The 12,780-nt window shown below is 39.6% G+C and overlaps 1 protein-coding gene across 4 annotated transcripts in view; it reads right to left on the bottom strand.

Annotated features, from left to right (window-relative positions):
- ANO4 (anoctamin 4) overlaps positions 1 to 12,780 on the bottom strand; it is a 425,083-nt gene that overhangs the window by 153,922 nt on the left and 258,381 nt on the right. For 3 of the 4 annotated variants that reach the window (XM_054444369.2, XM_063646628.1, XM_063646629.1), the window contains 2 exons: positions 10,529 to 10,629; positions 7,058 to 7,102 (listed from right to left, as the gene is read on the bottom strand). In XM_054444369.2, coding sequence (XP_054300344.1) covers positions 7,058 to 7,102; positions 10,529 to 10,629 — 146 coding nt within the window. Of the gene's footprint in view, positions 1 to 7,057; positions 7,165 to 10,528; positions 10,632 to 12,780 lie in introns of those variants that run through there. The other variant, XM_063646630.1, reaches the window with a different exon arrangement.

Genomic DNA, 12,780 nt, shown 5'->3' with positions numbered 1-12,780 from the left:
TGAGATTCCAGGTACCTGGGAAGAGCTGACGATACAGTATAAGCAAATGGGTACAGACTTGCCAGCTCTGCGATGGCTTCCCAAGTTTGGTCTTGGGAAGGTTCTATTTGATCTCTTTGACCCTCAGTTCCCTCAGCTCTAAAGGGGAGATAATCCTATCCAACTTAGGAGAGGTGATGATAAAGGAAAAGGCCACATATGTGCAAAGGATCTTGCTCCCAACATGCTAACCTGTCAGGAGACCTTTATAAACTGCCTACAACGTACAGAGTGCCAACCTGCATGCTGTGGGCATAGACTGAGGAAGTAAAATAAAGGCCATTTCCCTTGAGCCACTAATAACCCAGGAGGAAATGTACACTAATGATAACCTAATCAGACTGAATTAAATGAAGCAGGCCTACTTTGAAGACACCTACTTTTCCCCAGTAAAGAATATTGTAATAATAGCATCATGTTTCTAACAGATTACATTATCAGCGATGATATGCCTAGAGGGAACCTACAGATGAGCTTTCTTTTCTTTTCTTTTCTCCCTTCCTTCCTTCCTCTCTCCCTCCATCCCTTTCCTTCCTTCCTTCCTTCCTTCCTTCCTTTCAATAGCACACAGCTCTACATTGCAGTAAATGACACCCTCTTGGAATGATAATAGACAGCAGGAGGGATGGATTTGTTTTTCATTTTCTTAGAGCCAAGTCTCCGGATTTACAAGCCTCTACCTGGATAGGATTTAGAGATCTTAGAAAGCTAACATTATTCTTTTAGGTCACAGGGGTACTATTTGGAGCATAGCCTAAATACCTTATAGAAGACTCCAAAGGCTTTGGAACATTTACATGTATTAGTTTTTTAAAACGAGGATGAAAATACACAAGCCATTTTGTCCTTTTGACTGTATGCTCATCTGATAAGTTGTGACTGCACTGAATGTATAATACAATATGGTCCAGCATTCACACTGTCAAGCCTCACCCAGGATCAAGTCAGGCAGAATGCATATGGCGGGTGGAGGGAAGGAGTAGTAATGAGACTCCACCTACAAGCCACCCATAATAATCAGATCTGTTACTTTGTAATCATATCTTCCACAGACTATATTTGCAATATTTTGTGAAGGCAAAAAAAGAGGGCAGCCAAAAGATGATAAATTCCTCCTTTTTATTGGATAGGCAATTTATAATGGCTATAAGCCTGTCCTAAGATAAGAAAGAAAGCAGCATTTAATAGACCAAGTACATGGATAAAAAGAGCATTAACTCCAAAAATACATGTCTCAACTACATGAGTATGCTTTATGAGAGTCAAGTGATTTTTTAAAATAAAGATATTATGAAAAAGTGCTTTATTTCTCTGCCTGCTCAGAAACCTTAGAGATATTAATTCATTTATTCTTAGGAAATAGGTTTGTTTCAGAGATGCTTTCATGGATTAATAAAATTCAATATCACTTATATAAATGAAACTACAAGCTAATTTAAATATCGATATTTCTTACGATGGGAATTTTAGGATATTGGAGGTCAGAGTTTCATTATTGATGTACTACTAGACGGCAAGTTGTATATGTGGCCTTCAATTTAGAATATCAGAGCTGGCTACAAAGAAAAAGACACTCTCCATCATCTAAATCAGTCCGTTCCAATGTGAAATGAAGAGTTAATGTAGATGCAACATTTTCTGACAACGTGGATTTTAAAATGTACACCATACATTGGGCTTCAGAAAGTCACACATCCCAGTGATATCAAAGACTTAATTCTATGTGGTATGCAATGAAGCCTATTTTGAGAGGCCATTCTGAATCAACTACCTTCGTTGGGATTTCTTTTTCCTTTAGCTTGGCCCAGAGTCTTCCAGTACCTTCCAATGCAGTTGAGATGTGTGCGCTAGAAGTAGCATCAATGTCTTCAGGCCAAAGACTAGTGTTTTGTAAGCCATTCCTTTGGCTTTAGAAAGAAGGATTTCTTGGCCGGGCGTGGTGGCTCACACCTGTAATCCCAGCACTTTGGGAGGCCGAGGCTGGTGGATCACGAGGTCAGGAGATCGAGACCATCCTGGGTAACACAGTGAAATCTCGCCTCTACTAAAAATACAAAAAAAAAAATTAGCTGGGCATGGTGGCGGGTGCCTATAGTCCCAGCTACTTGGGAGGCTGAGGCAGGAGAATGGCATGAACCCGGGAGGCAGAGCTTGCAGTGAGCCGAGATCACACCTCTGCACTCCAGCCTGGGCGACAGAGCAAGAATCTGTCTCAAAAAAAAAAAAAAAAAGAAAGAAAGAAGGGTTTATTTCTCAAGCTCTTATTCACTCAAAGCCTCTCCTCTGCACACATGGAGAACATGTGATGGGTCACAAGGTCATAGTCTCCTCTGCCTTCCTCCTCTTGGCTCCTGTTTTAAATCCTGTCCCCTCTTTCTCCTTCCTCTACCATGAAACTTATCAAAGTAACAGTGAACCCTCATTGCCTCTGATTCATCCAGCCCTCATCCTTCCTCCACTGGCTGTAATTTGGTTTCCATTATCCTCCACTCTGTAGTGATGATTCTCAACATGTGGTCCAGGATCAGTAACATCAGCACAGGTGTCACTTAGGATCTTGATGGAAGTGCAAATTATCGAGCCCCACCTCAGACCTACCAAATCAGACACACTGGGGATGGGCCCAGTGATCCGTGTTTTTAAAAGCCCTCCAGATGATCCTGACACACGTTTGAGAACCACCACTCCATGGAGACTGCTGTCATGGAGATTACTGAAACTTCTAAATATCCAAAATTGATTCTCATCCCTGATTGATCATCAGAAGCTGAAGCACAGCCCTCCTTGTGGAATCTCATTCTTGGTGCCTTTGATACCACCCTCTCTTCATCTCCTTCTACTTCTCTAATTCTTCTTTTTCATTCTCCTCAGGTCTCCCCTATTCCATTAATGCAGATTTTCAAAGGAACTGCCACAGGTGCTCTTCTCTTCACCCTTTACATCTCCTCCTGGGAAATTCCATACACTCCCCTCGCTAAGGTCATGCTGACTCCCACACTGGATTCTCTAGCATTACCACTCTCTTCAGCTGCTTTGCCATCAGTTCCAAAGGCCTTTAAGACACCAACACCTAAGAAATCTACTGTTGAGTTATAATACAGAATCAATTTTAAAAAGTCAACTTCCTCACTACACCTGTATCTCCTCTCGATTTCTAGTCTTCTTTTACCTCCAACAATTTTCCCTAGCCCTTAAGTGTCAGAACCTCATTCTCCTCAACTCTGAATTTCCAAATAGCTGCTAAGTGCTAAGCCCTTTTGCCTATATTTCAGAATATTTCTCACATGCTTTGCCTTTTTGCTCTGTAGATTATTTTTTTATCCATCCAGGGGGCAGAACTCCAATCAAAGAGTGAAAGCTAAAGAGATAGAGATTATAGCTTATTTTAAGGAAGAACTTTGTAACAGTCACAGTTGCCCACAGATGGGCCAGGGAGTTTACTATCTCCAGAGATGTTCAAACATAGACTGGCTGACCAGAAAGCAGAAGTTTAAGTATCTGATGAGTGGTTGGACTTGATGGCATTTAATATCCCATAAAACCTTGAGATTCTATAGTTCCTTTTATCACTGCTTTCTTTTAAGCCCTTATTGTCCATCCCATCCCCATTGTTTGAGCAAATGTTTTCATCCCAAGGCTGTGTCTGAAACTTTAGGCAGACCTGGTTTTTCTATGCTTCTTTTCTTCGTGATTTCCTTTCTCCCTACTCCAATCCTCATACACGCATGTGGAGATTCATTTGTTCATTCACTCCATCTACTATGTGCTTGGTGCTGGAAATACAGAATTGAATGAGTCATCCTTGCCTTCAAATACCACCCAGGTAGGGAGCTAGACACCTACATCATAGATTACAGCACAGGGTGATGGGGCCATAGGATCCCAATGGAAAAGCAGAAAAGAGATCATTTGACAAAAGGCAAATGGCAAAAGGCAAAAGTGGGCAAAAGGCAAAAATGTGGACTGAGTTTTGAGGACTGAGTAGACCTCACCTTGGTGAACAATAAAGGAAAAGGATCTTCCAGAAGGACCACTATACGCAAAAGCACATAAACCCACGTGAGCATAACATATGTTTGGAAACGATGAGCTCAATATGAATGGAGCAAAGAGTGGTGGGAGGGAAGCGATGGGCGAGGACAGTTTATAAAGGGCTGTAATTAAGCTAATGCTTTTAACCTTATTGTGATCACTCAATGGTAGCCACCAAGTGACAATAATCAGATTTGCTACTCAGGAGATGAATAGAAGAGAGTTCGGAAGGGGTCACAAAGGAGGCAGGAAGATAAACTGATGTTTAGGCAAGAGGTGATGGGAGCTCAGCTAAGTCAATGGCGGTGGGAATGAAGAGTAATATATGGACTTTTAGAAATATTCATCTGCACCTGCAGAATTGAGAGACTGACTAGATGAGCAAGCAAAACATCCAAAATGACCCTTAGGGTTTTTTTATTTACATTTTTAGAGATGGGGCCTCACTATGTTGCCCAAGCTAGGCTTGAACGCCTTGACTCAAGTGATCCCACAGCCTCAGACTCCCAAGTATCTGGGACTACAGGTGTGTGCCACCACACCTGGACCCTTAGGTTTTAAATTAGGTGACTGTGTGGGAAGTAGAGCCAATGCCTGTATAGAGAATATAAATGGAGAAAATGACTACTTGGCAGATAGAACAGAGTTAGTGGACTAGTTGCTAGAGGACAGAAGAAAGGAGAGACTTACAGATGGATAACAAATTCAGAAGCACAATGGAAAGAATAGAAGGATACCCTTATGTCTTTGCATAAGGGTATCCTAAATATTAAATGTAATAATTATTAATAGATACTATTTGTGCACATCAGCTACATACAGGGCACTAAACCTCACATAAACCATACAGAGTAGAAGTTAATATCATTTTATAAATGTGAAAAACTCAGGCTCAGAGAAGTGAAGTAACCTGCCCAAAGTCATCCAGTGCCAACATAGGTTTTATGATCCCAATGTGCTCTGTTCCACACATACTGACTTTGCTGACTTGGCAAGTCCGAACAAGAATAAGACTTCTCCCAACCCTACATTCTTTTTAGAATCTAGAATATTGAAACAATATCATGTACAAACTTGATATTTCCACTTAGCCCTCAAAGTTGGGAGAAACCTCTCTTCACCTTGCTGTGTTTCCTTCAGGTTTTCTTTGATATTGGTTTTTGTTTTCCCGTCCCATAGTCAGTCAAATCCATATTTTAATGGGAAGATGGAGCTTGGCCTATCATACAGACCAATGGTTTCCAAAACATCGTCCCATGACCAGCAGCATTAGCTGCAGCTGGGAATCCATTACAAGTGAAAATTCCCCATCCCCACTGCAGATCTACTGAACAAGACACTCTGGGGTTGAGGCCTAGAAATCTGTGCCTTAACAAGGTGATTCTGATGATGGCTGGAGTTTGAGAACTATTAATACAGGCTAAACTGTTATATCAGGATTGTATAGATGATTACAATGTGACAAGGTAGCAATCTAAATCATGGTGAATCCAAATGTCATGTCAACTGCTTAATGAAAGAACTGCCAATAAGCTTGCTCACAGGCAATTTTTGAGAAACAACATTTTCACTTCTTTGGAGGTCAGTTCTCACACTGTACTTCACTGAGTAACCACCATAATGTACCAACTACTCTTTTATTTATCAGTCAACATAGCATATAAACAGAGGGAACCTGAATTCTAAATTTGATAGAGTTGAACTAACTAGGATTTTCAGAGAAATTTACTAGTTTCCCAGTTTAACCATCAGCTCAGCTCAGCTCAGGGTGAATGAAAACATAAGATCAATGAAGATTTTGAAATTAGATTCTCCAATGATCACAACAGAATCAGATTAGAGGACATCACCATTGATGCATTCCCCTTCTCCCTAGCTCCTCAAAAAACAACAAGGAAAAATAAGCTTTGGGAGGATACAAAGTATAGTAAATGCAATCTTCATCTGGTGGGGTTTTTTTTTTTTTTGGCAGAAAAGAGGGTAGGAAGGGCATCTGAGTGAGGCTATACATCTGCATATGTTATTAACAAAATATTACTAACATAGGAGGACCCCACTCATGAAGTCAAGTAGCCAGCAGCTAAGGATGACTATCTGCACTTCAAGCTTTCAAATTACATATAGTGGAGGGAGGAATTTTTGTAGAAAAAAATAACATTGGCCAGGCGTGGTGGCTCACCCTGTAATCTCAGCACTTTGGGAGGCTGAGGTAGGCGGATCGCCTGAGGTCAGGAGTTCGAGACCAGCCTGGCCAACATGGTGAAACCCTCTCTCTACTAAAAATACAAAAATTAGCTGGGCGTGGTGGTAGATGCCTGTGATCCCAGCTACTCAAGAGGCTGAGGCAGGAGAATCGCTTGAACCCAGGAGGCGGAGGTTGCAGTTAGCGGAGATGGTGCCACTGCACTCCAGCCTGGGTGACAGAGCAAGACTCTGTCTCAAAAAAAAAAAAAAAAAAAGAAAGAAAAAGAAAAAGAAAGGGAAGGGAAGGGAAGGAAGAACATCTAGGCCAAAGATATTGGGATTTTTGATAATTTATCTAATAGAATGGGCTAAAAAGAGGGGGTGAGGGATGAAAGACTGCACATTGGGTACAGTATACACTGCTCAGGTGATGGGTGCACCAAAATCTCAGAAATCACCACTAAATAACTTATCCATGTAACCAAAATCTACCTGTTTCCCAAAAACTATTGAAATAAAAAAAAAAAATGGGCTAAAAAAGCAATAGCCCCAGCACACTTGCAGATGAATGGCATCCCCCACAAGTGGGGAGAAGTCACTGGGAAGACACGGAGAGGGACGTTTTCATCTTTTTTTCTCCTCAGGCTAATCAGACACAGCTGATTTTAAAATGTGCATGGCAGCCAACTTTCCCATGTGACACAGGCTCATTCATCTTCCCCAGCTTATAGCTCCTTGTCATTGTTGGAGCACACGGGCCAACAGAAAGACAAACACTGTCAGGACAGAGCGTGCTACTAACCTGCTCATGAACTTGTAACGGCGGGGCAGGTAATAGATTTTTCTCCTGGAAGAACAGCAAAAATGAAGCCAGTCGAGAAGAAAACCCATCGTCAGTTACAGTTTGAACTAGCAAGGAAGGAAAGGAGATTGAAGATAGAAGCCTGTAAGAGGTGAAAAAGAAAAAACTAAAAAGAGATTAACAGTGAGAAATACAGTGGGAACACAGGGCATGCGTTTTTGAGTCATGAAATCTTATGAAACGGTTTCCATTGATATTTCTTCCTCTATCCACTACCATAATTTTTTTTTAATGGTTGCTCCTTGCCTACAAAGCATGTGCAGTATGATAATTTGGAGTGATTGGTATTTGCACAGCTTCAGCTGAGGTCAGCTTTTTTCCCCAGGAAAATGCAAAGATGGATCAGAGGGCAACATACATAATTTAGTGGGCACGCTATTATATTAACTAATATTTATATAGCACTTTAAGTTTACACAGGACACTTCTCTCATGGTATAGACAGGAGTAATATAAATATAAATATATATATATATATATATATATATGTATTTCACAACCAGTATGGGAAGGACACTCACTTGTCAGCATCAACACCCAGCTGTACATAACCACACCGGGGCACACTGGCTAACCACTGGCCCTGGCTTTAGGTGAATTAAATAAGTAAAATCAAGGAATTCTGGAAACTATACAAAAATCAGACTTATTCTGTCAGATTGCTATATATCTATCTTTAAAAAATGTTAAAAATGAAAATTCTTGGTGTAGTTTGAATGGAGAATACATGTATTAGATTCTTTATTAAAATGCAACCTCCCTTTCCATATTTCAGGCTTCAACCGAAACTGAATGGAATAATAATGAAACAGGTGCTTTTTATGTATATCCTGAACTGTTACTGAACTCTCTGACTTCTGTAAATGGTAAGTTTATATACCACCAATTTTTCTGCATATTTGTGAAAGCTTTAAAACACAGGCAAAATTATAGAGACAATAAAAAGATCAGTGGTTGCCAGAGGTACAGGTCAGGGGGAGAAGGAAGGTAGGTGAAACACAGGAGACTTTTAGGGCAGTGCAGCTATTCTGTATGATCCTGCCATGGTGGATACATGATATGCCTTTGTCAAAACCCACAGAACCACACACACATATAGAGTCAACCCTAGAGTAAACTATGGAGTTTAGTTAATAATAATTTATCAATATTGGTCCACCAACTTTAACAAATATATCACACTAATGCAAAATGTTAACAATAAAGAAACTGTAGGCTGGGGGAGAAGGGGTATATTGGAACACTAGTATCTTCTCAATTTTCTATAAACCTAAAAATTTCTCTAAAAAGTAAGGTCTATTAGTTATAAAAAATATCCATGGACATACAGGTATTTAAGAAGCAGGTTTTACTGTAATTTCTCATAAGAAATCTATTCCTATATTTCCTTTTAAACATTATAGGGATAAAAATCCACGGAGACTAAACTTGGGATTCAGAAGTACCGTCTACAGAAAATTATGAATACAGGTAAGATTCTTTGCGTATTTAAATTCAGCTAAAATGATGTTTGTACATTTTGTTGAAATGATGTAGTGGGAGAATTCCTCCTTTGGAAATCCATGTATCTCCTTAGACTAGAGTTATTTGTCTGAAACTGTGGACACAATAATAGCAAAAGTTTTTAATCCATCAGGTTACAAGTGAAGCCATGCTTAGTAGGTAAAACTACATCAATATTAATGAGATCAATTAGTGTCACACATTAACAATATTTTCTTATAAAATTGTCCTGCAGGAATTCCTATATCTAAAAAGAAGATCATTGTTCACATTCATTTTCATTTCATCGTTTGGTTCACATTCTCTCAATGCTGCATTAAAAAAGTATTAATGCTGCTTGGAGGCAGCACATTTCTGCTATGTAGTAGGCATGCAGAAGTGTTATTCATGATGCGGTCAGGCCCTTCAGATATAAAATCCTTTGCAGGTAGTAAGAGAATTGGCTTTGCATTAACATTGCTCAAGTTTCTATCATCTCCCTGGGTTCTTTGTTACAGAACTGTGTTCTGGCAGAAGGCTTTATGAGATTTATTTATACTGGAGAGGGGTGTATAGATTTCTATCTAGACATATTTTGTAGGGTTTTCTTTCTTTCTCTTTTGGTTCTTAGGTATAATATGGTATTAATCCACATTAGACACTTATTATATCATTGATAAATATTTGGCTTTAACTATTATAAACATTTTCAGTGGAATCTAAATTGACATTCCTTATCTCTCCCTAGTGGATATATGTATGTATTCCTTTTTTTAAACCTTGAGTTCTCAGATTTTCTTTTTAACAGTTAAATACAAAAATAAATCATAAGATCAGAACTATATTTATTATCCATTTTGAGAATTTTGCCTCCAGGAAAACAGATGCTAGAAATCGTAGCCTCTATTTTGACTTGGTATTAGGACATACAGGCCAATGAACAAAGAAGATAAGATGCACCAGGGAGATACATTACAAGCCTGTGAATGGAAATTGCCTTTCTCTAAATGAGTCCCTAACCCTTCTCTCTGTCTCTATAAATGTTCTTTGTCTCCACAACTTTCCACAGCTCATTAAGAGACAGACTGTAGAGTTGGTACCAATTTGCCTCATTTCTGCCACCTAATGTGGTATTACTGGCAAATTGCAAACCAAAAGTACATTATTCTTTGAGTCCCCTCAGGACTGTCCTTGGGACTACATCCATCCACCTTTTTAGCAGATTCCATTACAAAAGACCCACATATCTTGGCATTTCTAATTTCAGGCTTAATATTTTATTTCTATATAGCAAATGCAGATCATTTTTCCATAATCCATAGGAAAAATAAAAATATTCATTGTGAAATGAAGGTAAATTAATCCCTTTAAATAACTAAGGAATACAAAGTATTTTCTATTCCCCTTGGAAGAAATATCAATATTTGTGTTTGCAAAGTATTTATGACTTTTTAAAATTAAAAAAGTTTTTTTTTTTTAAAAAAAGAAGATCACATTGTCATGAAATTTCTTGCACTTGTATCTACAGAAATACATTTTAATGTTTTTCTGGAAGGGACTAGTCAGTAAAGAACATGAAAACATGCCCCTGTGTAACTGCTGCCTGTGGTCTGGCTGTTCAAAGCAGCAGTACACAGGACTTCTAAAAATGGCACTTTGGAAATAAAAATGCCACTTGGAAAATGCTTCTTTATTACAGGCGCTAGAAATAACTACCTGCTAAGAACTGAATTAGCCAGAATTTTTCACAAAAAGCCATGAAATCATTATTGGCCATGAAGGCCTATTTGCATATCCTAAATATTTGAAAGATTCCCTCCTCTAATAGCCTTCCAATCTGCATTTCAGTTTTATTTGTTCTGAGAGAGGAGAACATTAGATTTACAGTGAAGCAGCAGAGAGAGTGGAATAAAATACATTTCCACCTACCTGAAAGGCATTCTTACATTCATTTGTTCTGCATATCTTCCAAGGACTTCCCATGGGGCATGCAACTTCACAAAGATAATGTCACTATTTATTAGAGAGGACTGAAACAGAAAAAAGAAACTAAATTGAAAAGTATATTCAAGGCTCCCACACTTTAAGTTGAGTTGGAACTTAGAACGCATGGACCTGGACAGAATTTATGATTTGGGGCATTCCTCAGCAATAGGCCAGACCCTTACAAGTGCACGTATTCATTTAACAAACATCCCACTGTGTATGTGGCACTCATGTCAGCTGGAGACCCAGCTGTAAACAAGGGAGGTATGAATAACATTTACATTCTACAAAAATGCTAAAGTAGATAGGCAAAAACAAGTTGAAAAGCAAGGATAGGCCAGGCGTGGTGGCTCACGCCTTTAATCCCAGCACTTTGGGAGGCTGAGGCGGATCACCTGAGGTCAGGAGTTCGAGACCAGACTGGACAATATGGTGAAACCCTGTCTCTACTAAAAACACAAACATTAGCTAGGCATGGTGGCAGGTGCCTGTTACCCCAGGTACTGGGGAGGCTGAGGTGGAAGAATCGCTTGAACCCGAAAGGTGGAGGTTGCAGTGAGCCGAGATCGCGCCACTGCACTCTAATCTGGGCAACAAGAGGGAGACTCTGTCAAAAGAAAGAAGGAAGGAATGAAGGAATGAAGGAAGGAAGGAAGGAAGGAAGGAAAGAAGGAAGGAAGGAAGGAGAGAGAGAGGGAGGGAGGAAGGGAGGGAGGGAAGACTCAGATAATATTGAGTGTTCTGAAGATAAAGTAATGACAGAAACAGTTATGGGAGGGGGCTACATACTCATTTGGACAAGGGGTCAAGGAAAGTCTCCTCTGTGGAGGTGACATGTGAGCTGAGACCTAAGGAGGAGAAGGCATCAGCTGGGGAAAGAGCATGGGATGAGTGCTCTGGGTGCAAAGGCCCTGAGCTGGGAAGCTGCCTGGTATGTTGAGGGAGAGAAAGGAGAGCAAAGGGCTAAGGTGTACTAAGGAGGGAAGAGTGACATCAGAAGAGACTGAGAAAGTGAGCAGAAGACAGAACGTGCAACGGACTTTATTCTAGGAACACTGGGACACCACTTTGATTTAGGTTTTCTTTTTTTTTTTTTTTTTTTGTTATTTAAAGAAGATTTTATTTTTTTATTTTTATTTTTATTTTTATTTTACTTGCTATTTTCATTTCCTTTTTTTTTTTTTTTTTTTTTCTTTTTTTTTTTTTTCTTTTATTATTATTATTATTATACTTTAGCAATGGCAACAAAAGCCAAAATTGACAAATGGGATCTAATTAAACTAAAGAGCTTCTGCACAGCAAAAGAAACTACCATCAGAGTGAACAGGCAACCTACAAAATGGGAGAAAATTTTCGCAACCTACTCATCTGACAAAGGGCTAATATCCAGAATCTACAATGAACTCCAACAAATTTACAAGAAAAAAACAAACAACCCCATCAAAAAGTGGGCGAAGGACATGAACAGACACTTCTCAAAAGAAGACATTTATGCAGCCAAAAAACACATGAAAAAATGCTCACCATCACTGGCCATCAGAGAAATGCAAATCAAAACCACAATGAGATACCATCTCACACCAGTTAGAATGGCAATCATTAAAAAGTCAGGAAACAACAGGTGCTGGAGAGGATGTGGAGAAATAGGAACACTTTTACACTGTTGGTGGGACTGTAAACTAGTTCAACCCTTGTGGAAGTCAGTGTGGCGATTCCTCAGGGATCTAGAACTAGAAATTCCATTCGACCCAGCCATCCCATTACTGGGTATATACCCAAAGGACTATAAATCATGCTGCTATAAAGACACATGCACACGTATGTTTATTGCGGCATTATTCACAATAGCAAAGACTTGGAACCAACCCAAATGTCCAACAATGATAGACTGGATTAAGAAAATGTGGCACATATACACCATGGAATACTATGCAGCCATAAAAAATGATGAGTTCACGTCCTTTGTAGGGACATGGATGAAATTGGAAATCATCATTCTCAGTAAACTATCGCAAGAACAAAAAACCAAACACCGCATATTCTCACTCATAGGTGGGAATTAAACAATGAGAACACATGGACACAGGAAGGGGAACATCACACTCTGGGGACTGTTGTGGGGTGGGGGGAGGGGGGAGGGATAGCACTGGGAGATATACCTAATGCTAGATGACGAGTTGGTGGGTGCAGCGCAC

Source organism: Pongo pygmaeus, chromosome 10 (genome assembly GCF_028885625.2).
Source record: "Pongo pygmaeus isolate AG05252 chromosome 10, NHGRI_mPonPyg2-v2.0_pri, whole genome shotgun sequence".
Taxonomy (NCBI): Eukaryota; Metazoa; Chordata; class Mammalia; order Primates; family Hominidae; genus Pongo; species Pongo pygmaeus.
This window is presented reverse-complemented; position numbering and strand designations above follow the sequence as displayed.